Here is a 21,863-nt window from a genome sequence, read left to right on the forward strand (position 1 = left end):
CCGTGCCGCGTCCCTGCCGTGTGTGCGCGCCCTGCAGGGCGGCGGGGGCGGGGACTGTGTACCTCCGCGGCCAGGGGAACCCCAGCTGGAGGGCAGTTTTGGGAACTTGGGGTGGTCCCCGCCCCGGAGGGGCAGGAGGGGGCGGTGCCTGTGTGCGCGTGGGAGGATATACAGACGGACGGAAGGTAAAACGTAGTCAATTTTATTCTCCTTAAACCACAAAATAGAGTCTTTGGTTGTACAAACATCACTAGTTACAGTCTTGCCAAGGGGTCCCGGCTGGGGAGGGGGCAGTTAGTCAGCGACCAGAACTCCTGAGGGATCTCTTTAAAATACTAACACCCAGGTTAAAAGACTGGGGGCGAGGGTGGTGTCGGGGCTGGCAGGGCCCCGCCCCCAGTCGGGGGAGGCACCGACCCTCTAGGAGGGCACGGGGCCCAGGCCACGACGCCCTGGCCGCATTGGGCGGCGGCTGCTGCACAGGGTCACCTCCTCTGGGCCCATGGCGTCTGGCGATGGCCTGCCCAGAAGCACCATGGCTACCTCTCCATCTTCCTCCTGCAGGCCTGGCAGGCAGAGGCAGGAGAGAGAGAGAGGTAATGGGGGCCCCAGGCACCCCAGGCGCAATCCCCTGGTCTGGCCGGGGTAACTCACCGGGGCTAGGAGGTGGTTCCGAGGACCTCGGCTCCTCAGCAAAGTCCGGGGACTGTCACGGGGAGAAGAGCTAGGTCAGGGCCCCGCCCCAGACTGCTGAGACCACCCACGTGAGCCTGGGTGGGGAGGCCCCATGCCCGAGGAACGGCGCTGGCCCCAGAAAGACAAGGCAGGAGGCTGGGGAGACAGCGGGGGGGGGGGGACAGGCAGGGAGATAGGCGCAGCCGGGCGGGGCGGCCCGGCCCACACAGGCCGGGAGGGCCCGGTACCTGCATGTCATAGACAGGCCGGGAAGAAGGGAGGGCTGCGAACACCCTGTAGTCGAACCTCCTCCCAGACAAGGCCTTGAGAGGACAGCGTGAGGGGAGAGAGGCGAGAGCTGAGGAGAAGAGTGGGGGGTGCAGTCTGGACCCCGCCCCGCCCCGCAGGGAGGGGCGCGGGGAAAGGCCACAGCTGGTCCTCACCAGGCGTCCGGGGGAGGTGCTGGTCTGGGGGCCGATGTCTGGGGGGACGAGAAGTGGACATTGAGAGAAGTCTCCGCTGCAGGCTGAGCCCCCCACTCCCTGCCTGCCCTCCGCCACACACGGACCTTCCAAAGGGGTGGGTGACGGGGTGGGCGCCGGCGAAGGGGCCTCCGCCAGCCGCTCCAGAGGCCCACGCTTGCTCCGGCCCTCCTGGGACTTGCTGAGGACCATCTGGGCGCGGAGGGCGTCCTGCTCCAGAGACTTCATCCTGCAAAGGCGCGGCAGGTGGGGCTGGGGGAGACGGCAGGAGCAGGGGGCGGGGCGCCAGTGGCTGGTGGGCGGGCGCGAGGGCCTTACCTGGCTGCCCTCCACAGCGCCCGTTTCTCCGCCTCCAGGGCACGGCGCTCGGCAGGGGACAGGGCTCGCTCCGGCACAGGCACAGGCAGCTCGGGGCTCTGCACGCGCAGCCGCTCCTGATGGCGCCGCTCGGCTTTAGCGGTCCGGACCGGCGCGCTGTTTCCCAGGGGCGGAGGCGACGCGGGGCCTAGCCTGGGCCAGGGGATAGGACAGGAGGGCCAGTCGGGCGGGGCGCCAGCGGGAGGGGCGTGCCTGGGAGACCAGGTGCCGACCCCTGACCCGCCTCACCCCATGGCAGGGCTCGGGCCGGCCCAGGGCGGCTCTTCCTCTCGCTCCTCGTTTTCAGGCGCCTCCCCGTCCAGGGCGAGCCCGGCGTCCGCAGCCTCCCGCAGCATTTGCGCCCTCTTCTGTTGCAGCTTTCGGGCTGGGAGGGGGGGTGGGACGGGGCACAGGTCAGGCCGAGAGCCCGGCCTCTCCCTGCCCACCGTCCACCTACCTGTCTGCCTGCCTGCTCACCTTCCTCTTCCTGCATCTTTCGTAGGTCATCAGCACCCACCAGTGATACGCGTTTGGGGGGGCCCTCGGCCTGGGGTACCCGCACCTCCAACTCAAAGTACTTCTGCCGCTCACGGAAGGACAGCTGCTCTGGGGACGCGGTGGGCCCGGGCGTGGGAGGCTGCAGGCAGCGAGATCTGAGACCTGGTGGGGCCCCCTCCTCCCGCACCAGGCCCTCTCCCAAGGGGCACACCCTGCGGGTGCATGCAGCAGGGGAATGGCAGCCACCACGCACCTGGGCAGTTGTGTCCTGAGGCGGGTGGAGGCCGGGCACAGCAGCAAAGGTCCTGTAGGCCCACTTCACATCGGAGGGCAGCTCATCAGGGGAGGGCGGGGAGCGGGGCTGGGGGACAGGGCTCTCCTGAGTGGTGCTAGGACAGCTGCAGGGCTGCAGCCACCACCCGCCCCACAGCTGTTCCCGCCCACCACCTCCACCCCCCATACCCTGCGGGCCAGGGCACTCACAGAGCAGGGGTCGTCTCTGCCCCTGGGGGCCGGGGAGCCCCTTGGCCAGGCCTGAGCCAGTGGCTGGATCACCCCGGGTTTTGTCTGCAAAGGGCAGGAGCCAGGGCCAAGGGAAGGGATCAGGGGTTCAGGCCAAGGGTGGGGGCGATGGTGGGGAAAGACAGAGAAAGAGATGGAACCAAGGTGGGCGGCAGAGTGGGTGCCCAGAATGAGGGGCCGGCACTCAGAAGGGAGAGGCCAGGAGGAGGCTCCGCATGGGCACTGGGAGCGTCCACCCCCACCCTTGGGGGGCTGGGGGAGGGGCTTGCAGACAAGAGGACTGGCGGGGTGAGGCAGCCAGGTGCCAGGGGAAGAGGCACTGCCCACCCAGCCTGCTCAGGCCACGGGAGCCACAGGGAGCTCCCACCTCTACTGCCACTTACCCCCAGGCTGTCCCCTTAGAGTGAGGAGTGGCACCTGAGAGAAAGCACTGCACACAAGCACCCCTCCGCACTCACTGTCCTGTACCCCCGCCTGGTGGGCACTCACCTGTTGGTAGCCCGGGGAGCAAGGGGCCTCAGCCATCTTTCCTCCAGCTGTGCTGGCCGGTATCTGGGGAGCCAGGTGGTGGGTGGCTGAGAGCTGGGCGGGGCTGGGGCCCAACGAGGGGGAGTTGGGGGTGGGGTGCTTGCCTTGGTGGCACAGACTGGTCCTTAGCTCCCTGACCTAACTGCAGCCCGAGGGTCATCCCCAGATGGGCCCGGACGGACTACTGCTTGGCCAGCACCAAGGGGTTCTTCCCAGAATGCTGTGGCCTGGCATCCAGCAGGCTCTCTCCTCCCCAACGCACGGGGGCACAAGAGGGAGGACTGGAGTGTGTGGCCCCTGGCCCTGTCCCCGCATCTGTCTGTGGCAGTGGGCAGTCTGGAGCTCCACGGGAGAGGGGACAGACAACCAAGATGAAACTGGACAGAGTAGAGAGTGTGAGGAGGACAGAACAGTGGGGGGGGGGTGGGCTCCTAGAGCCCCAGGCTGAGGCCCAGTGCACTTTCCTGTCGCCTACCCCTCCCCACAAGACTCAAAGGGGTACAGCCAGGGAGGACCCTCTGTCCCCCCAGCCGCCCCATAGCAGTGCTCCTTTTGGTGAGAGGACAGCCCCTCACCCCACCTGGGGGCTTCCTGCTCAGACCACAGCTCCTGGAAGGCTCCCTTGGCCCCTCACCACCTCCCTGCCCTGGCCAGGCCCTCACCCGGCACAGCACCCTGCTCAGAAGTGGCAGCACCTCCTGGCGCCCCACCGCCCACCACTCACGCTCCTGCGGTCTCGCTGTGGCGGCCTGCGGAGTTCAGCCTCTGGGAGGTTATTTATACCTCTTCAGGGAGGGCCGAGGACTGTGTCCGTCCCCGCCCAGCTGTCAGCACTGGGCTTCTGCCCCCACCCCTCGTCTCCGTGGCTCCTCGCAGCTGCTCTAGGCTTGTGCACCATCCCACAAGGATGCCGAGCACTCTGGTGGCCTCCAGGTACCTCTGCCACCCCTTGCTTCTGGGACCCCCTCACCCAGCCTGCTCCGTGAGTCCAAGGTCAAGAGATGGGAGGGGGCCAGGGCCAGGGGCCTTCTCGAGAAGCAGCCCCACCTGCCTTACGGCTTGGGTCAAGGATCAAGGGGACAAGACCCGTGCCAGGTGGCGGGGAGGAGCCCCAGTTTGGGCCCCTGGCCTGTCTGTCCCCCAGGCCAGGCTCGGCCTCCTCCAGTGCCCTTACCCCGGTGAGGGCCCTCCATGGCAGTCTCAGCCCTCACCCTGGGGGCAGGACCCCTGCGTGCCCACCCAGCAGCTCTGTCCTGTGGGGGCTCAGGTGAACGGAGGGACTCACCGCGGCCTCCGGGCCCCACGATGCGGTCTGTGCCGGCAGCTCCTTCTCCTGTGAGCAGAACAGACAGCGGTCAGCGACCCACGGCCTCAGGCTCCCTGGCCCTGGGGGGCTGCCGGCCCCGTTGCTTCTGACCTTGCCAGGGCCCTCGGGGCTCAGCTCCCGGTCAATGGAGGAGATGCTTTCCAGGCTGTTTCGGCGGCCGATGCCTGCCGCAAAGGGGTTGGCAATGACGCCCGGGGACACCTGAGGAGGACAGCGAGCTAAAGGCGGGGCCCTCAACTGGAGGCCCCACTCCCAGGCCCACTGGCCTAGGACCCGCCGGAAGCCGCAGGGCTGAGGTGCTGGGCCATGTTGCTGGGGCGGGGCGATCCCGCACTCACTTTGGAGCAAGGAGCAGACGAACCAAGCCCGGGGGCAGTGAGCCGCGAGGTGCCTGGTGACACAGGGTGCTGCCCACAGATCCGCAGGCCATCCCTGGAATGTGCAAGGCGGGCGAGCGCCCAGCAATGATCCTGAAGCAAAGGGCGACTGAGAGAGTCAGGCCAACGGGCTCTGAGCTGAAAGGCGCTCGGCCACTTAAGCTGAGAAGTGGCGGCCAAGTCAGGCCACCCCTGCAACTGGCATCCGGAGGGCAAGAGCCTGGGGCCTGGGGGTGGGGTCAGCGGTCTGGGGCCTGGCTGCCAGATGAGCTTTGGTCGTGAGCTCTGAGGGGCAACCTGGCTCACTTCCCACCCCACGAGGGACGAAAGGGGCCACTTGGCTGCAACCAAAGAAGAGGGGGTGGCAGGGTGACAGGCATGGAAGACCCTCAACACGAACGGGGCCCGTACTAACGAGGGTCGCCATCAGTGTGGGCTGAAACGCACCCCAGCTATGGCCATGGTTAGAAACCCCACGGGAATGATAACCAAAGGGCTGGGCAGAGACTCCAGCCACCCAGAAAGGAAGAGGCGACAGGGCATCCGGCAGGCAGAGAGACACTGTCACAACAGAAGCTGCCATTCATGGGGCCAATACAGTGATCAGAAACGACAGGTGCCAAACAAGGAACCATACCCCACAAAGACCATGGGAAACGTGGGAGCGTGACAGACACAGCTGCGGCGGAATAAATACACCTCCAAGACCCACACAGTGAGGAGGTTAAACGAGACTCAGGTGCCCTCCTCCTCAACGTCCAGGGCCACCAGGTGAAAGCCACAGCGCCTGAGAGGCAGGCCTCAGACTAGGGGGATGGGGCCCACAGAGGGCCCCGGCGGACAGGCCACCTGCTGGCTCACGTCAGAGGCCACCCAAGCACGAGGGGCTGGCCTACAGTGGACTGGACTGCTGGTCGAGCGGACGTGGCCGCAAGCCTCCAGTCACAGGGACAGTCGTGTGTACGTGCACACGCCTGCGTGCATGACACGACACACCCAGGGCCTCAACATCACTTCTCACCAAAAGGAACCAGTGCTCCTTGGGAAAGGTGACCCAGGACTGGTGGTAACTGTGAGACGAGCCAGCACATCCGCTGTGCCGGAGAGGAAGGTGCTCAAAGGCCGGTGGGGGCGGGGGGGGGTGGTGGTGTCATGTGGAGGGCCAGGCCACCTGGAAGCCCAATGGCAGCCAATGAAACCCAGAGCGACCGTGACAGAACGTCACCTGTGAGATAAGAGAGACCGGCGTGTGTGCACCAAGGGCGCATGGGCCACGCAGCACCTCGGAGGAGGGGAGGCTCTCTCAGAAAGCTTAGCGATGGGTGTGCAGGAGCGACGGGTGACAGCGCCACGTGGCACCCACCACGTGCTCAGGCGAGGCACCAATGGGGGCTGAGCTGGCGGGTGAAACTCTGATGAGGTATGGGCCATTCAGACATCCTCCAAGACCTCCCCACAGAACACTATTAATTCCACGGGGAAAGAGTCACTTTGCAGTGGGGAAACCTGGTGACACCAACGTGGAGACCGCAGGTAATGAGACAAACCGCTGCCCGGACGTCCTGGCAGGAGGCCCTGAGAAGACAGTGTTGCTTCTGTGATAATCCTGCCAAAAATGCATCCACAGGAACTTCAGCTGGGCCCGCGGCGAGGGGCACTCTGCACAGGGATGGCTGTGCTCACCACAACTGCAAGGTCAGAGTCGGGAGGAGGAGCCCCGAGCAGATGCTCGGTGTCCCGGGCGGCACCCTCTGCCACAAAGGTGACGCGCAGGGGGCCTGAGAGACGCTGTTTGTTTTTGCCCTTTTGCTCCAAGTCGAAAATTATTTTATGTATTTGGTTATGTTTCTCAAGGAGAAATTACAACAGGATAAACCAAGATTCATACGGATGATGCCTATGGGAGCGGAAGACAAAGGTCAGACACCTCAAAGTGCTGTTCAAGGCTGACGGACCGTGGGAAGGTGGGCACTGGTAAGAAAATGACTTTTTAGTCATCCCTAAAAACTGAAAACAATACACCTAAGTATACGTCACGTGGGCAGCACGACAATACAAAGAACTATTTCAAACGACTTGAAAACACAGGAGCCGAGTACGCAGCGCAGTCGGGCAAATAAATCGTAAGGACAAAGAAGTCTTAAACTGCTCTCTACGTCTTGTGATTAATAACATCGGTACTGAATTTTGAAATTATTTAGGAATCACGATAATAGCATTTAAAAACAATTTTCAGTGTGAGGAAGAGACACAAATAGAAAATCAAAGGTTAGTAAAAAACCCATAACCTTAAATAGAAATTGAAAATAACAGTACACTTCAGTTTTTTTTTTTCCCAAGAGGCTCCACTCCTCAGGCTCTATCTGCACAGAGGCCCAGGGGCCACCACCACCCGGGGGACGCGAGCACTCAGCCTGCTGGTCCTCTACGCGCTGGGCCCACCAGAAATGGCCGATTCCAGGGCTGTGACAGCAAACGTACAGACACTTGGTCACACTCGAGAACAAAGACACCGTGAACAACAGGCGTCACGCTGCGAGGACACAGGAGCCATGCTGCCCCATGCGGGGACAATGTGGGCACAGACACAATGGGACACACAGACCCACGTGGTCCTAACGACACTGAAACAAAAGCAGAAGACACCAGCCACCCTGGGAGGTCTCCGAGACACCGGCCTGCTATTTGGGAAATCGATAAACAAAAGAATCGAGCACTCGTGACGCCTTTCCTGTATGAAATCTTATTTCAGGATAAAAAAAAGTGGCTGGTTAAGAAACTCTCTTCCTTACAGACAGACCTGTAGGAAAATCAGAAGCAATAGGCATGTCAGGAGTGACTAGTCTCTCTCCTTAGGGCATGAGCCGCAGGCACATGGAGAAAGAAGGCTTTCCTGCTCCAAGTCCCACACTGGCTCCCCGACGAGGCCAGCCAGTGCGACCAGGAGGGACAGGTGGAGAAAAACGGAACAAGAAGGAGCATGACCGCAGGAGAGAAGCAGCAGGAGGACGGTCTCCACCTTGCTGTGGGCACACCACAGTCAGTCTGGACGGGCAGGGTGCCCGGATGTGCCCGGGAGCGCAGTCCCGACGGAGGGCGGGCGGGCGGGCCTGTCCTCCAGTAACCCTGTGCAGTGGCCTCAGCTCTCATCTGTCGTATGGACCAGGAGACTGGGCCCCAGAGCAGCTGAGCCCCGGCCTGTGGCCCCGCAGCAGGTGTGAAGCAGGATACACAGCTGTGGGTCAAGGCCACCTGCTGCTCGGAGTGTGGGGGGGAGACACGGCCAGCACACAGGTGACACCGAGACTTTGCAGTCTAAACGAAGCTAGGAGGACCACTGGCAGACCCCAATTCCCACAGGGGCCAGGCTGGTGGGCTGAGCTCAAGAATGGAGATGTCAGGGGTAGTGAGCACTAGCCCATGCCCTGGAGCGCCCAGCAGCACGACAGTCCCATGGGACGAAGCCCAGAGGTGCTGGACAGCGGGCAGTGGCAGGACGGGGCCTAGCATGTAAGGCCCGCTCATCTTCACAGCACTGCACCTGCTGGAGGGAGCCTATGGGCCAGACGGCCACCTCACTCAGCACAGGTGCCTAGGACCCCGACAACCCCTCTAGTAACAATGCGCACAGGTTATAAACAGAAGCAGCCCCCCTCAATTAAACACGTTATACCAGAAACCACAGCAAACACTGAATTATAGACGAAACAGCCCGTTAAAGTTGCACAAGGCCACCAGGGGCCTGCAGAGGGGACAGGGAGACCAGCAACACTGCTTAGGCCTCAAGGCTTCTGCTAGGACATGAAACACAATCACTGACCAGAATCAACCAGAAAGTAAGAGCAATCTCTGAGTGTGTGGGGGTCTCACTCACAAGGTGACACTTCCGATGTCAAAGCTAGTCCCGAATCCCAGCCAACTTTCCTTATGAAAATTCACAGGTTCATTTCAAAGAAAAAACACATTAAACAGACTGAAACTTTTCAGGAGAAAAAAATGGATGACCCAACCAACGAGGTATCAACACACACTGTAAAGTGAAAGGGCGTATGACAGAAATGAGTCACAGCTCAGCAGGACCACATCCGGCACAGCCGGGACACACCGACACCCGGGGGATGTGGATGGGACCCACAAGTTCCAGTGGGGAATGGCGACAACCAGCTCAGACTGCGGGGACGGCATACCCACGTGCTTGAAAAGCAAGCCCAGTGAGTCCCAGAGTCGTTTTTAAGGACTGCGTAAGGACTAGAAGGAAACAGGCCAGTGCTTTCGTCATCTCGTACTGGAGCAGGTTGTTTCAAGTGGAAACCCAAACAAAAATTCAAAATAAAAGCGTCAATATTTAACTCATAAAAAACTTACATTCCTGTAACCTCCAAAACGCCATTCTTAAGAGGCAAAAGTGACAAAAACATTTGTGCTCCACGTAACGAAAGACGGACACTTAGAACATAAAAGAGCAGCTGCAGCCACGTGACGGAGCAAACTCCCCGGAGGCGCAGAGGCCGGGGTGGGGGGCGGGGGGGGCACCACCTGCCAGGCCCAGGGCAGGTCTGCGGGGTGCGGCCTCCATCCCGGGAGCTGCCCCAAGGCGTCGATGGGCAGCGGAGTGCACTGCTTGGCTCGCTGGGGCACTGGCGGGGAACCGCCAGGTGCAGTAAGTGAAAGGGCCACCACCAGAAGAACCCTGTGTCCAGACAGTGAAGCCAAGTGTGCTCCTGAAATTTGGGGACACAGCACCCTGCTCTTCGAGATGTCTAAACCTGTCACCAAGAAACCACACGTGTTCCCTGAGTTTTTGCAGCACTGTGTCGACTAAAACGTTTTCAGATAGTAAACAAAAAGCAAAGCTCCTCTAGGCATCACGTGGCCGAGGCTGAAGTCCCATGAACAGTCATCCCCAGAAACCACCAGGGTTCCCGAAGACAAAGGGAGATGTGGGCGGCGCGGCTAGTGGCCCAGCGTCCGACCTGGGAGCACAGGACACAAGTGCCACCCGTTTCCCACTCAGGAGACGCACACAGGACGAGTGACCACCCCTTCTGGCTGTGCAGGGATGGGGTGGCAGGAAGTCGCATCCCAAAGGTCCACTGTAGATGGGCCAACCCAAGGTGACTGCCCCATCCCACAGGTCCTGCAGGCAAGGACACTCTTAGGGCGGAGCTGGTGTGCACTGCGGGCGAAGAGCCCTCAGAGGCCTATGTGGGTTACAAGTAGACAAAATCACATCAGCTTATACCAAGAAGCCCCAGGGACAGCAGTGATGAAGAGAGTGAAAGAAAGCGGATCCCCTGAGCAGAGGCGACACTCTGAGGTCGGAGGCCAGGCTTACCCAGGATAAGAGCCAGGCCAGGTGGCAGGCCTCGGGAGCCCTGTCCTCACCCTGGCAGCTGGTGCCTTCTCCAAGGGGCTGGGAGGGAGGATAGCTGGGCGCCCCTATGCCCTGCGCTGGCTTCTGCTCAGAGAAAACGTCTGGGCAGGTTGGGTGGGGTCCGCATGCACATGTGCAGACACCATCCTGGGGGCCCCGGCCTGGCTGTGTGCCTGGTTCAGAGCCACCCTGTCCTGGCCCAGTGGCTGTGCTCTGCAGGTGCCGCCCACATGGAGGCAGGCGCCTCAAGCCTGTTGAGAACCGAGCACGCCACCCACCCACACGCCTCGTGCTACGCGAGCCAAAGCCTCGACGTCACGAGCAGCTGGCCCGCACTATGGCCTGGCACTGCCTGTGTCCTGCAGCTCCCGCCCTTGGTGAAGTCGCGGTGGCCGAGCACCACGGTCTGCTTGTTGACGTGACCAGACGGGGCCGGGGGCACTGACCTCGGAGGGGGCGGGGGTGCTGGCGTCGAAACCGTCGCAGACAAGCATGGACAGGGAGTCCCCTGCGCCGCGCAGCAGCTGCACGGCCTCGCCGTGCGTGAGGCCGAGCAGGCTCTGCTGGTTCACCTCCAGCAGCCGCAGCCCCACCCGCAGGCGGCCGTCGCGCCCGGCTGCTCCTGCAGGGCTCACCTGCAGGGACACCAGGTGGGACCTCAGGACGGGCCAGCCCTTGGCCACCCCAACCCCTCGGCACCCCCAACCCCACGGGCCAGGCCCTTACCTTGGAAATAAAGATGCCTTCGTCGGTGGGGTCACAGGGGTTCCCCGCGTGGCCCTTGGCGCCCCCTCGAATGCTGATGCCCAGCTTCTCCCCGGGGGCCTTCTGGATACAAAGCTCCCGCATGCCTGGGGGTGGCGGGTCCCTCCGCACCAGCAGGACCAATTCTAGGCAGGGACGGAGCAGGGCACTGACTGCCTCCTGGTGTGTGGCCTCTCGCACGTCCTGGCCGTTCACTGCGAGGATGCGGTCCCCGACCCGAAGGCCACTGCGGGCAGCCAGGCCCCGCGGGAGCACCTGTAGGGGAAGGCGGGATCTGGTGGGCCCAGCACCCAACGCCTGGCCAGGCCCTTATTGCACAGGGTTGTCCGTGGACCCACCCTACCTTGGAGATGAACACACCAGGCTCCTGGACTCCAAATGGGTGGCTGGAGTGATCAGAGCCCCCGACGATGCTGAGTCCCAGGGGGCCCCCGGCTCTTGGCAGGCAGATCTCCTGGGGACAGAAGGGTATGAGGGTTTGGAACGAGCCTGTCGGGGCAGCAAAGGGCACCTGAAGTCCTAAGAGCTGCGGCCAGGTCGTCAGGAATAGGGCGTCCTGTGGCCCCCACAGGGAGGCAGTGCTGCGGGCGTGGGGACCCACAGCGGGTGGGAGCTACGCCAGGAGTAAAGCCACGGAGTCCTGGGGCTACAGTACCGTACCTGCCTTCGCACTTGGGTGCCAGTGCCCCAAAGCTGGAGCTGTGTGGACACGGGGTGGGGGATGGTGGGGAGAAGACGGGTCTCACCTCCACAGGGTACGGGCCCTCCAGGGCAGCGGCCAGCAGGCTGGGAGCTAGCCTCAGCGGCCCAGGGTCCCCAGGGGTGGCTGTGACCATGGGTGTGATGGCAGCAGAAGGAGGTGGGGGCGAACGTGGCGGAGGGCTGGGGGAAAGGGGGCCCCCAGCCTCCCGCTCCAGCAGCAGGGCGATGGTGGGGGCGGCAGCTGTCAGCAGGGACACAGCATGGTCGTGCCTGGCCTCGGTCACATCCACCCCGTTGATCTGCAAGAGTCAGCTGGTCAGGGGCCCTGTGGGGCGGCCACGGTGGAGGGAGTGCCGGTCAGGAGCCCCAGTACACTCACCGACAGGACACGGTCGCCGACCTGCAGAGTGCCTGCCCGGTGGGCAGCGCCACCCTCGGCAATGCGGGAGATGAAGATGCCCTGTGGGGGGAAGAGCCGTGCAGGGGACCGGCCTGCGGGCTGCCCCGGCCCTGTCCCGCCGCCCTGCTCGCCCGCCGTCGGCCTGCTCACCCCGTCGCCAGCCCGGTAGGGCGTGGAGCCCTTCCCTCCAGCGATGCTGAAGCCCAGCCCCTTCTCACTACGCACTAGGCAGGCCACGTGGCGCTGTCGGAGGGGCCCCGGGGACTCAGGCTGGGGCAGGGGCAGTCGCAGGCCCCCAAACCGCCGCTCCCGGGGGCTGTAGTCGTCCTCAGGTCGCAGGGGCGTGACGGTGACCGCGTTCTCGGGCTCCACCATGCGCTCCCGCCACAGCCGCATCTGCACAGAGGTGCCCGCCCCCCGCAGCGCCTCCACGGCCTGGTGGTGCTCGGCGTTTTGCAAGGCCACGCCGTTCACCTATGGACCGCAGCCCTCATCAGAGCGGGCAACGGCCACGCAGGCTCCACACACACCCTCCACAGATGAGGAGAACGGGGAACGGCCACTGCCCCTGGTGGGCCCCACTCCCATCTGTGCAACCCTAGGGCTAGGACGCAAGTTGGCTGAAGGAAACAGGCAAATGCTCCTCCTGCTGGTCTACGCTCGTGCCCCCCACCCTGGAGACGCCCTGCCACCTGCCCATCAACTGAGCAGGCCCACGACCTAGGGCACCTGGGGTCACTAGGCTTCTGACCCCATCTTCAGAGGATCTCCCCTCTCAGCCCTCCCGGTGATCTGGGACAGCATCGACACCACCTGGACAGACTGCGGACACACCTGCCAGGACTGGGTGGCCAGGTGCCCAGGCAGGGGCTCCAGGGCATGAATCACCCCCAACCTAGACCCGGTGGTGCTCTGGCCACCTCCCCACCAGCTGCCAGGGGCAGCACCCCCTTGAGAGGCCTGTGCTCGGGGTACAGCCAGTGCTCCGCGTGGGGGTCAGCAGGGGGCCCTCTGAACCCCTGGCTCACTGGCTCACCTCATCTGGGGTCCCCATCTCCTGTGGGAGCGGAAACCAAGCACCCGGCAGCAGGGGCTGTGTGGACCCCGAAGGCACAGTGGCCCACCCGCTCAGGGTCTGGGGGTCGCCGACTCACCTCGAGGAGTTTGTCGCCCACTCGGACTCCAGCCCGGGCCGCAGGGCCTTCCTCAGACACCCGAGAGATGAATATGCCCTAGAGGATGAGCAGGAGCTGAGCCCCCAGGTGTCGGCACAGCCTGGGAGGGCCTCTAAGGCCCAGCAGCCCCCGGGCCCAGCGAGTGCAGAGGAGCTGCGGGCTTGTGGCGCTCAGGCTGGGCTCGAATGGCTGCGGCCCCACGTGCCACGAAGCTGGAGAGTGATCAGCCTCCAAAGACGACTTCGACCCAAACCCGCGCAAAGGTACCCGGCCTGCACGCAGGGCTGCCTTTTGCGGCGCCCCGAAATTAAGCTCTCTCTGGAATCTGAACGCAGCCTCGTGTCAGCAGTCAGCGCTTGGGGAGTGCAGACCCAGTGGCTGAGAAAGAGCAAGTCCCCTGAGAGCGGGGACCAGGGGGCTGAGGACAACACACGGGAGAAAGCAAGCCGTGAGGTGCGAAGGTGCCCCCGACTGCCCCGCGTACCAGGAAAAGCCGAACGAAAAATGGCAGAGGTGCTAGGACAGACCAAACAGGGACAGTGGGACAAGAAGAGTGGCCGGTGGGCGCAGCTGCTCACCTCGTCATCCCCCTTGTAGGGGGTGGAGCCCTTGCCGCCCGCGATGCTGATGCCCAGGCCCCCAGTCTGCCGCACGATAGTAAGCGTCAGCTAGAAACAGAGCAGACACACGCGTCCGGGGAGGGCCGCGAGAGGAGGGCTGCCCCTGGGCCCAGCAGGAGACAGGGAGGGTCCAGTCCTCTCCAGTAACACTTGTGCCAGGGCCGGCCTGAGCATGACGGAAGAGCCAGAGGAGGCAGGCACCGCTGGGCAGAGAGCAGCCCAGGAGGGGTGCCTGCCAGTGGGTGACAGGACCCTGCGGACTGGGAGGGGCAGTGGGAAACGCTAAAGCACCTCTGCTGGGACTGGCCGCCCCCGCCTAGAGGCCAGTGCTCTGCCTGCCCGTCTGCACTTGAGGGTCAGGAGGCCCCTTGGGCCATGGTGGCCCAGGGCTCCCAGCTGCAAGGCGGCAGGTAGGAGCTCTTGCAGGAGGGCTGCACAGGAGCGAGGGGGAAGGCGACACGAGAGGCCGCAGCCCGGGAAGCAAGGCTGGTGGCAGCCAGGGGTGCAGAGCTCAGAGCAGCGAGAGTACAGACCTCTTCCTCCTCGATGCGAGCAGGCTCTATCAGCAGGTTATTGGCCTGGTCAAACGACACCCCCTGTTAGGACAGGACCAGCGGGGCATGCAGGTGAGCCGCCACCTCGCCCGACCCCGCCACCATCTCACCCAGCCCCGCCGCCAGCAGGAAGGAGACAGAACGCCACACCAAGCTCCCGCAGCCTGAGCGCCAGCCCCTCGTCCCTTCTGGTCTGGGAATGTGTGGCTGCTGCTGCCACTGCCCCACCTAACAGGGCAGGCTCGGCCAGTCAGGGGTGGGCCCCACGGCAGACTAGGCCTTGGCCTGGCTGTCCTGGATCTGAGGGCCCAGGTACCCTCAGCTGTCCAAGCATCGTGCCCGTGCTCAGGACAGAACCACTGAAGGGTCGGAGACACAAAGGTGCCGGGGGGCGGGGCACAGGAAATGCCTACGGAGCAGACAAGACCCCGGGGAGGCCCACGAGAGTCACCTGAGGACCAGAGGAAAGACACCGGGAAAGCCCAGCCCCGAGGAGGGCCTGAAAAGGCAGAAGAGCCTGGGCAGCAAGAGGGCAGCTGCCAGACCCCCAAGATGGGGCTGCAAAGCCAGCAAGAGCCTCTGGGCCCAGCCCAGGGAGGGTGGTGGAGTCAGCTGCCCTTGTGAACGGGCCCCGTCATCGCCGGCCAGCGTTAAGACACAGGCCCAGAGCTGCCAGGAGCGTCCCCGAGATCCGAGACCAGCGCCAGTGCACACCCGGGGGCGTGATGAGCGACCGTGACGATGCCATCGGAAGCCGGTAGCTTGGGCCAGGTGAGCGCACGGCTGAGACCCACCTTAACGGAGGGCGCAGAGGCCACGGCCACCTCCTCCTCATCCTCCTCTGCCACGGTCTCCTCCGTGTCCTCCACATCCTCCTCGTCCTCGTCCTCGTCCTCGGCCCGGGGAGCCCAGGGCGTGTGTGGGCCATTGTGCCAGCCCCCAGGCCCCACTGAGCCCTGGCTGTCTGGCTGTGTCCCCTGCAGCAGGGCTACCACGGCCTCAGGTTGTGGCAGCTTGGAGACCTTGAAGTGCTTCTTGTAGTGAGGCGTGTCCTTGCGGATGAGCCGCTGCCTCCCCGCAGGCAGGGCCCAGGGGGCCTCCGGCGGCCCCTCCTCATTCTCGCCATCCTCCCCCAGAGGCAGGAGCAGCGTGTCCTCTGCAAATCGCACTGTGGGCTGCAAGGGCCTGAGTGTGAGGAGAGCGGCCTGGCCCACCTCGCCCCCACCGTACCCTCAGGGGACCAGGCTCTTCTCCTCAAAGAACAAAGATGGAGAACTGTCTGGAGAAGAGGAATATAAGAGCTCAGCTCCGAGAAGGCCGGGGGCCAGGAAGCTCTTCCCACCCCATGCCCGCTGCTTGGAGCAGCCCGATGCTGGTGAGTGGTATCAGGGCCAAGAGAGGGGCCCAGGGGACAATCTGCAGTGGCTGTGCGGCGGTGGCGCACGTAGGAAGGCAGCGACCATGCAGAGCCTGGCCCTGGAGCGAGATCCTCACCACCTGCTCCAGTCCTGCCCAGGGCCCCGCTGAGTGCGAGAGGGAGGTGGCCCACGCGCACCCTGACGGGTCCTGACCGCGTGCGTGCTTGGAAGGAGAGGGAAGGACCGGGATGAGTAGCCCCCACTTCCTGGAAGGCAACCTCCAAGGCCAGCCTCACCTCCTCATAGCTCTCCTCTGCATCCTCGTCCTGGGCGGCCGGCGCAGCTTCCTGCTGGCTCAGCCCCTCCACCTCGGCCAGCAGCCCCTCGGGCTCACCCTGGGAGGTGGTGCCAGCGGACAGGTGTGAGTCCTCGCTCAGGGCCGACTCCACGCTCAGCCTCTTCTCCTGCGGCGGGGTGAAGCAGAAGATCAGGCCACCCGCCTGCCTGTCCCTGGGTTGCTGCTGGCCCAGCCGCAGCAGCCCCTCCCACCCACCCAGGCCCTGCAGAAAGGAGTGGGGTCTGCGCTCGGCTCTCAGCCACTGTCCCATACCACGCAGAGATACAGGTCTTTGGCACGAGCCCTAAAATGTCTTTCCAAAAAAAGTCATAAAAACAGACAGAAGTAGCTCCCCAACTACCAGCCTAAAAAGGTCAGGTACCCTCCTGGGACCACAGCCCCTCAGATGGACCACGCACTGCAGACACAGGCCCTGCCACGTGTGTCCCCAGGTGACATGGATGCCCTGCTGCACCCCGGGGGCCCTGAAGGTTCCCCCAGCCCTGTTGGTAGAAGCTTCTTTCTCAACAAGTGGAGTTAGGCCTGCCCACCTCTATCCTCAGCCACCTTCACCGAAGGTACGCGGACACCCGACGGAAAAGCCCAGCCATGGACCAGGTCCCTGTTCCCTATGCCAGCAAGGGCACAGCGGCCTCTGGGTCCTCCCATGCCCCCGCATCTGCCGCAGAACACAGTGAGCTAGCTGGCTGGCCCTGTGCCTCCCCGTCCCACACCCAGGACAGACGAGATGTCGGGGCTCCTGAGATGAAAAGGATAGGGGCTGGGCCCCGCCGGCACCCACACGCCCCATAAGCACCTCCTCCAAGGGCGAGGGAGGCTGGGGGTCAGGCTTGCAGGAGGCCTCGCTCCGCCGCTCTGCCATGCCTCTCTTCATCACCCTGAGCTCGCTGGGGTGAGGTGTGGCCCGGCGCTGCAGACCCTGCAGTGGGCACAGGGTGAGGGACGGGCAGGGTGGGGGTCAGGTGGGTGTGGGGTGGAGGCAACCCGCCCAGGGACCCCACCCCCCCATACCCGCTTCTCTGCAGCAGCCTCCTCGGCATCCTCGTCGCCCAGGGGAGCCCCCAGGAACTTGATGACGCTAACTCGGCTGAGCGGGGCATCGCTCCAGCTCTCGGTAGGGCTGCTTTGCTGCCCCATGTCCTCTGAGAAAGGAAGCAGAGACCAGAAACCCATCAGGGGCCCTGAACTTGCCCGAGGCCACGCCCACCCCTGGCCACGCCCGGCAGCTGACAGCAACCTACCGAGGCTGGGTGGGGGCTGCTGGGGCAGCAGGTAGCAAGTGAGCACCTTCTCGCCCGTCTGGGCGTCATCCTCAGTCTGGAAGCGGAGCATGGGCTGCGCCTGGTTCTCAGCCAGCCACAGGGCCTTGAGGTTGAGGTGGGTGAGTGCAAACGGCAGACTCTGCAGCCTGGGGGCCAGGCGGGCATGGTCAGCTCAGTGGGGCCGCTGGCATGTTGGCTCAAGGGCTAGGGCAGGGCGGCGGGCACTCACCGGTTGCCGGCCACATCCAGCACGTGCAGCTCAGCTGTGTGGGCAAGCTCGGGTGGCAGAATGGCCAAGCGGTTGTCCCGCAAGGAGAGGACACTGAGCGCTGTGCAGCCCCCGATCTCAGGTGGCAGCATCTCCAGGCGGTTCCGGTCCACATTGAGGTTGGTCAGCTTGGCCAGCCTCCCCAGGGAGCGGGGCAGGGCCTGCACAGAGAAGGGAGAGAGGGAGGAAGGGTTAGAAGCCGGTAAGAGCTGGCTGAAGGAATGGGGGAGGAAGGGAACAGCCCCTCGGGCAATCTCTCTCTTCTCTACCGGCCCCTCCTCCCCATTTCATGGGCCTGCCGCCCCAGCTAACGTCCGGCTCCCAAAAGGATGGCGCCCACCCTTGTTCTGCACGCTCTATAGCCCCCCCCAGCCCCATGCTGACTCTGAACCGACCCCCAGGGCTGGGCCCACCACCCACCACCCACCGTCAGCAGGTTCTCTGTGAGGATCAGCTCAGACAGGTTCTCACAGTCCCCGATGGCTTCGGTCACTTCACACAGACGGTTCTGGTCTGCCTTCAGGATGGACAGCTGCTTCAGCTGACCTGGTGTTGGGATGATGTGAAGACAAGCCTGAGAGGATGAAGGATGGGCCACCCACCGGTGGAGACAGCCTGTCCCTCACCCCGCCTCCTGCACCCCAAGAATGCACAAAGCTCCCGCCCACCCCAGACCCATGCTCGCTCCTCCGGCATCCTTCACTCTTCAGCCTTCGAGGTGAGTGGCTAGCTCTGTCCACAGCTCCCCCACCCCTCACTCATCGCCTCTTACTCTGCACCACTTAGCTGCCTTGGTTCCTCGGGCACGTGGTCTTCACACCCCCGACCTTGGCCTGGGCCCCGCCTTAGGCACAACCCCCGGGGCCAGGGCCAATTCTGACCGATGCCGTCCGGAAGCCGCTGCAGCAGGTTTTGGGACAGCAGCAGGTCAGTGAGCAGCGCCAGCCCCCCAAGCTCCGCGGGTAGCGCCTCCAGCCGGTTCTCCGACACATCCAGGCACACCAGCCGCCGCAGGTTCCCAAGCTCCTGAGGGTGGGCGCAGAAGGTCAGGGCACACCGGGCAAGAGGTGGGGGCGGCCACACCCTCACTCACCGGAGGCAGAGCCGACAGCTGGTTCCGGTCCAGCCACAGCTCTCGCAGGTTTGGCAGAGCCCCCAGAGTGTCAGGCTGCAGGAACAGAGAGAAGGGGCTGAGACCAAGGCTCGCCGGCCCCACCGGGCCCCGCCCCGCCAGCCTCGCCCCCTCCGCACCAGCACTTCCAGATCATTGCCTCCCAGATCCAGCTGTTCCAGCTTGACAAGGAAAGACAGCGACCTGCACAGGAAACAGAGCAAGTTCTGTTTCAACCACACTGCTGGAGGTCCCCAGGGCTGCAGCCCTAGCTGGCCACTGGCGGGACACCTGAGCCCACTCACGCAGGCAGCGACTTGAGCAGGTTCTCCCGGAGCTCCAGGGTCACCAGGTTGGCGAGGCTGCAACAGAGATCAGGGTGGGGCATGAGGGAGGTAGGGGAGGTGGGGAGAGGGGCAGGAGCGGGGCTGAACCAGAAGCCCCAACCCCAGAGGGCACTTACTTGCCCACATCCCCGGGCAACGCCTGCAGGGACACGTCATTCAGGGCCAGGTGCGCCAGGCTACGCAACTGAGTGAAGCCTTCGGGAAGCCTACGCCGAAGGGAAGGGGACCTCAGACTCCAGACTAGAGCTGCGGGAGCTGCCAACCCCTCGCCCCCCATGGCCACCCCGCACCTGGACAAGGGGTTCCCACTGAAGTCCGCAATCTCCAGGGCCTTGCAAAACTTGATGCTCTCGGGGATCTCGGGAATGTCTGTGATAGAAGAGGGATCAGCACGAGAGACACCCGTAGCCTCCGGGGGCGCAAAGCCCTTCCTGCCACCCGCGGGCTCCACCCCAGACTCGCCCCGGGCTCCACACCGTTCCGGGACACGTCCAGCTCCACCAGCTGCATAAAGTTGGCCACCTCAGGGGGCAACCGCTGGATCTCGTTGTCGCTCAGGCCCAGCTTGCGCAGGTTCAGCAGGCGAAAGAAGGGCTGTGGGCAGGGGTGAGATCGTGGGCGAGGGCAGGGTGAGGTTGTGGGGCAAAGCCCTATAGCAAAGGAGTCTCCAAAGCAGACACAAGCTCACAGGTCAGGGGTCCCCTGGCCTCTATCTGCTCCTGGCCACACAGGAACTCGGGGCCCTCCCACATCACCCGTCTACAGCAAGAAAAGCAAGGAGGAGATGTGCACACACACCCCCTGCTATACTCCTAACTCCGATTATTGATGCGGGATCACTTTCTGTTCCCTCAGACACATTCCTTGCTGCCAAATTGCCCCGAGACTGATCTTACATGTTTAAATCTTAGCTGGGACAGGACAGTTTCTGCTACTGCACTCCAGAAACTAGCCATGCCCGGATTTGTCACAAGGACTTTACAATCACCAAAAACTTAACGAAAACAATAAAGCACCACACGTGCACAAGGGGCTGCATGCAGGGCCTGCAGGCAGTATGTGGGACTTGGAGAAGACCACAAGGGACACAGAGGACACAGTCCTGGCGTCCAAGTCCAGGGCAGAGCCACGCCCTCTGTGGCAAACAGCCCCCAGGCACTGGGCCGCCCACTTAGCACCCTGTCTCCAAAGAGGAAATCCTTTTGTAACTTGCTTCCTTTAGCCTGGCCGCTGGAGTGGCCTGAGAAGGAAAGCAAGCTGAGCCGAGAAACAGCAAGCAGCAGAGACGAGGTGCAGACCTGTCAGGCACAAGCGGCGCAGTGGGGGCTCCCCTACCCACCCGAGCACCCAGGAGGGAGAGGAGAGCAGTCGGGGGAGAAGGCTGGGCTCCCCATCTCCAGAGAAACCCACGAAGTTAGTACCTCCGCATTGGCCAGGCTCACCTTCCACCCCCCCCAACCTGCCCCACCTGCCCACCTCCCCCACTCCGCCCACCTCCCCCACGCTTCCACTCCGCGCTCCTCCTCCCGGCTCAGCGACCATCCCCGCCCCAGGTAGGCACCTGATGACCATGGCCACCTGTGCCGCAGGGGGTGAGGAGGGTGGGGCTACCCGGGGTGGAGCTCTGACCAGTAAGAACCAGCAGGGCCGGCTGGAGGTGCCCCGCCCGGCCGGGCCTGCGAGGACTCCAGCGAGCAAGAGGGCCGACCCGGCGAGTGCTGGGCCAGGCGGACGCTCACCTTGGGCAGTTCGCGCAGCTGGTTGGCGTCAAGGAGCAGCTCCTCCAGGCTGCGGCTGTAGCGGTAGATCTCCTCGGGCACGGCCTGCAGCGAGCAGTGTCGCTTGTCCACCGACTCCACGTGCCGGTTGCAGCGCCACAGCGGGATGCACTTGAGCATGGTGCGGGCAGACGGGCGCGCGGCGCGGGCTCGGGCGGGGGGCGGGGCTCGGCCCGCATGAGCGCCGGGGCGTCCGCGGCGGGGACGGAGGGGCGGGGGCCGCCCGGGCCGCGGCGGCGCTGGGCCCAGCCCGCGCTGGAACGCTCGGAACGCTCGGACCGCGGCGGCTTGGGCGGGGGGCGCGGCCCGGCCGGCGCTCAGACTCTCAGGAAGCGGCGGCGGCGGCCCCGCATCCCGCCCGGCTCGCACGCTCGTCTACCGCTGTGCCGCAGCCGGAACCGCCGCCGCTGCCCGCCGGACTGCCCCGCCGACAACCGCCGGCCGCCGCGCAGCCCGCCGGGAAGCCGAGGCCCGCCCTCGTCGCCGGGACTGCAAGCCCCACAAAGCCGCGCGCCGCCCGCTCCTCCGAGGGCCCGTAGCGGCCCCGCGCACAGCCTGCTGGGAAGCCCGGCTCCCGCCCTCAGCGCGGGGCACCATGGGAGCTGAAGTCCCCGAGGTCAACGCCGCACCGGGCGCGTGACCGAGGCTTTCTCCCGCTCCGCCCGAACCCTCCCCGGCGCTAGCCCGGGGACCACGCGATCCACCGCCTCCTCTCCCACCGGGACGTGGGCTCCCTGAAGCAGGGCTCCGGGATTTCATAATTGATGGCCTTAAAGTGCCCTGGGGCTGCTTTCTCCCAGCTATACCCATTCACAGTGAGGACCCCACAAAGCATTAGAGCCTCACCCAGCTGCCACCCCCACCCTGCCTCTGTCGGGGTGTGTGCTCCGCGGGCCACTGGCAGGATGAAATCAAATCGGCCCTGCTGGGCCCAGTGACTGCCTCCCCCCACAATGCTCCCCATTACCTGCCCCGCCCCTTCCCACAGGCTAGGCTGCGGAGCCAATAAGCAAAGGACCAATGCC

The 21,863-nt window shown here is 64.3% G+C and overlaps 1 protein-coding gene across 6 annotated transcripts; it reads right to left on the bottom strand.

Annotated features, from left to right (window-relative positions):
- Positions 1-181: 181 nt before the first annotated feature.
- SCRIB (scribble planar cell polarity protein) lies at positions 182-21,749 on the bottom strand. Of its 6 annotated transcripts, none has more exons than XM_039846005.1 (37): positions 20,800-21,749; positions 19,537-19,654; positions 19,351-19,429; positions 19,177-19,266; positions 19,019-19,075; positions 18,854-18,917; positions 18,696-18,770; positions 18,484-18,628; positions 18,030-18,148; positions 17,564-17,763; positions 17,314-17,480; positions 17,084-17,214; positions 16,869-16,991; positions 16,011-16,178; positions 15,151-15,531; positions 14,336-14,380; positions 13,761-13,850; positions 13,162-13,239; positions 12,158-12,481; positions 11,987-12,067; positions 11,652-11,906; positions 11,249-11,359; positions 10,867-11,160; positions 10,587-10,775; positions 4,480-4,590; positions 4,348-4,395; positions 3,024-3,086; positions 2,496-2,579; positions 2,266-2,373; positions 1,992-2,151; positions 1,764-1,899; positions 1,476-1,667; positions 1,244-1,386; positions 1,119-1,156; positions 924-998; positions 655-706; positions 182-566 (listed from the first exon to the last, which is right to left on the bottom strand). In XM_039846005.1, the coding sequence occupies exons 1-37, from the start codon at positions 20,956-20,958 to the stop codon at positions 421-423; spliced, it is 4,899 nt and encodes a 1,632-aa protein (XP_039701939.1). In that variant the 5' UTR covers positions 20,959-21,749; the 3' UTR covers positions 182-420. The 6 variants fall into 6 exon arrangements, with proteins under 6 accessions (XP_039701939.1, XP_039701938.1, XP_039701943.1 ...); XM_039846004.1 differs by having other exon boundaries at positions 14,336-14,398; XM_039846009.1 differs by lacking the exon at positions 10,587-10,775 and having other exon boundaries at positions 14,336-14,398.
- Between the last annotated feature and the right edge of the window lie 114 nt (positions 21,750-21,863).

Source organism: Pteropus medius, unplaced genomic scaffold (assembly GCF_902729225.1).
Source record: "Pteropus medius unplaced genomic scaffold, Ma_sr-lr_union100, whole genome shotgun sequence".
NCBI lineage: Eukaryota > Metazoa > Chordata > Mammalia > Chiroptera > Pteropodidae > Pteropus > Pteropus medius.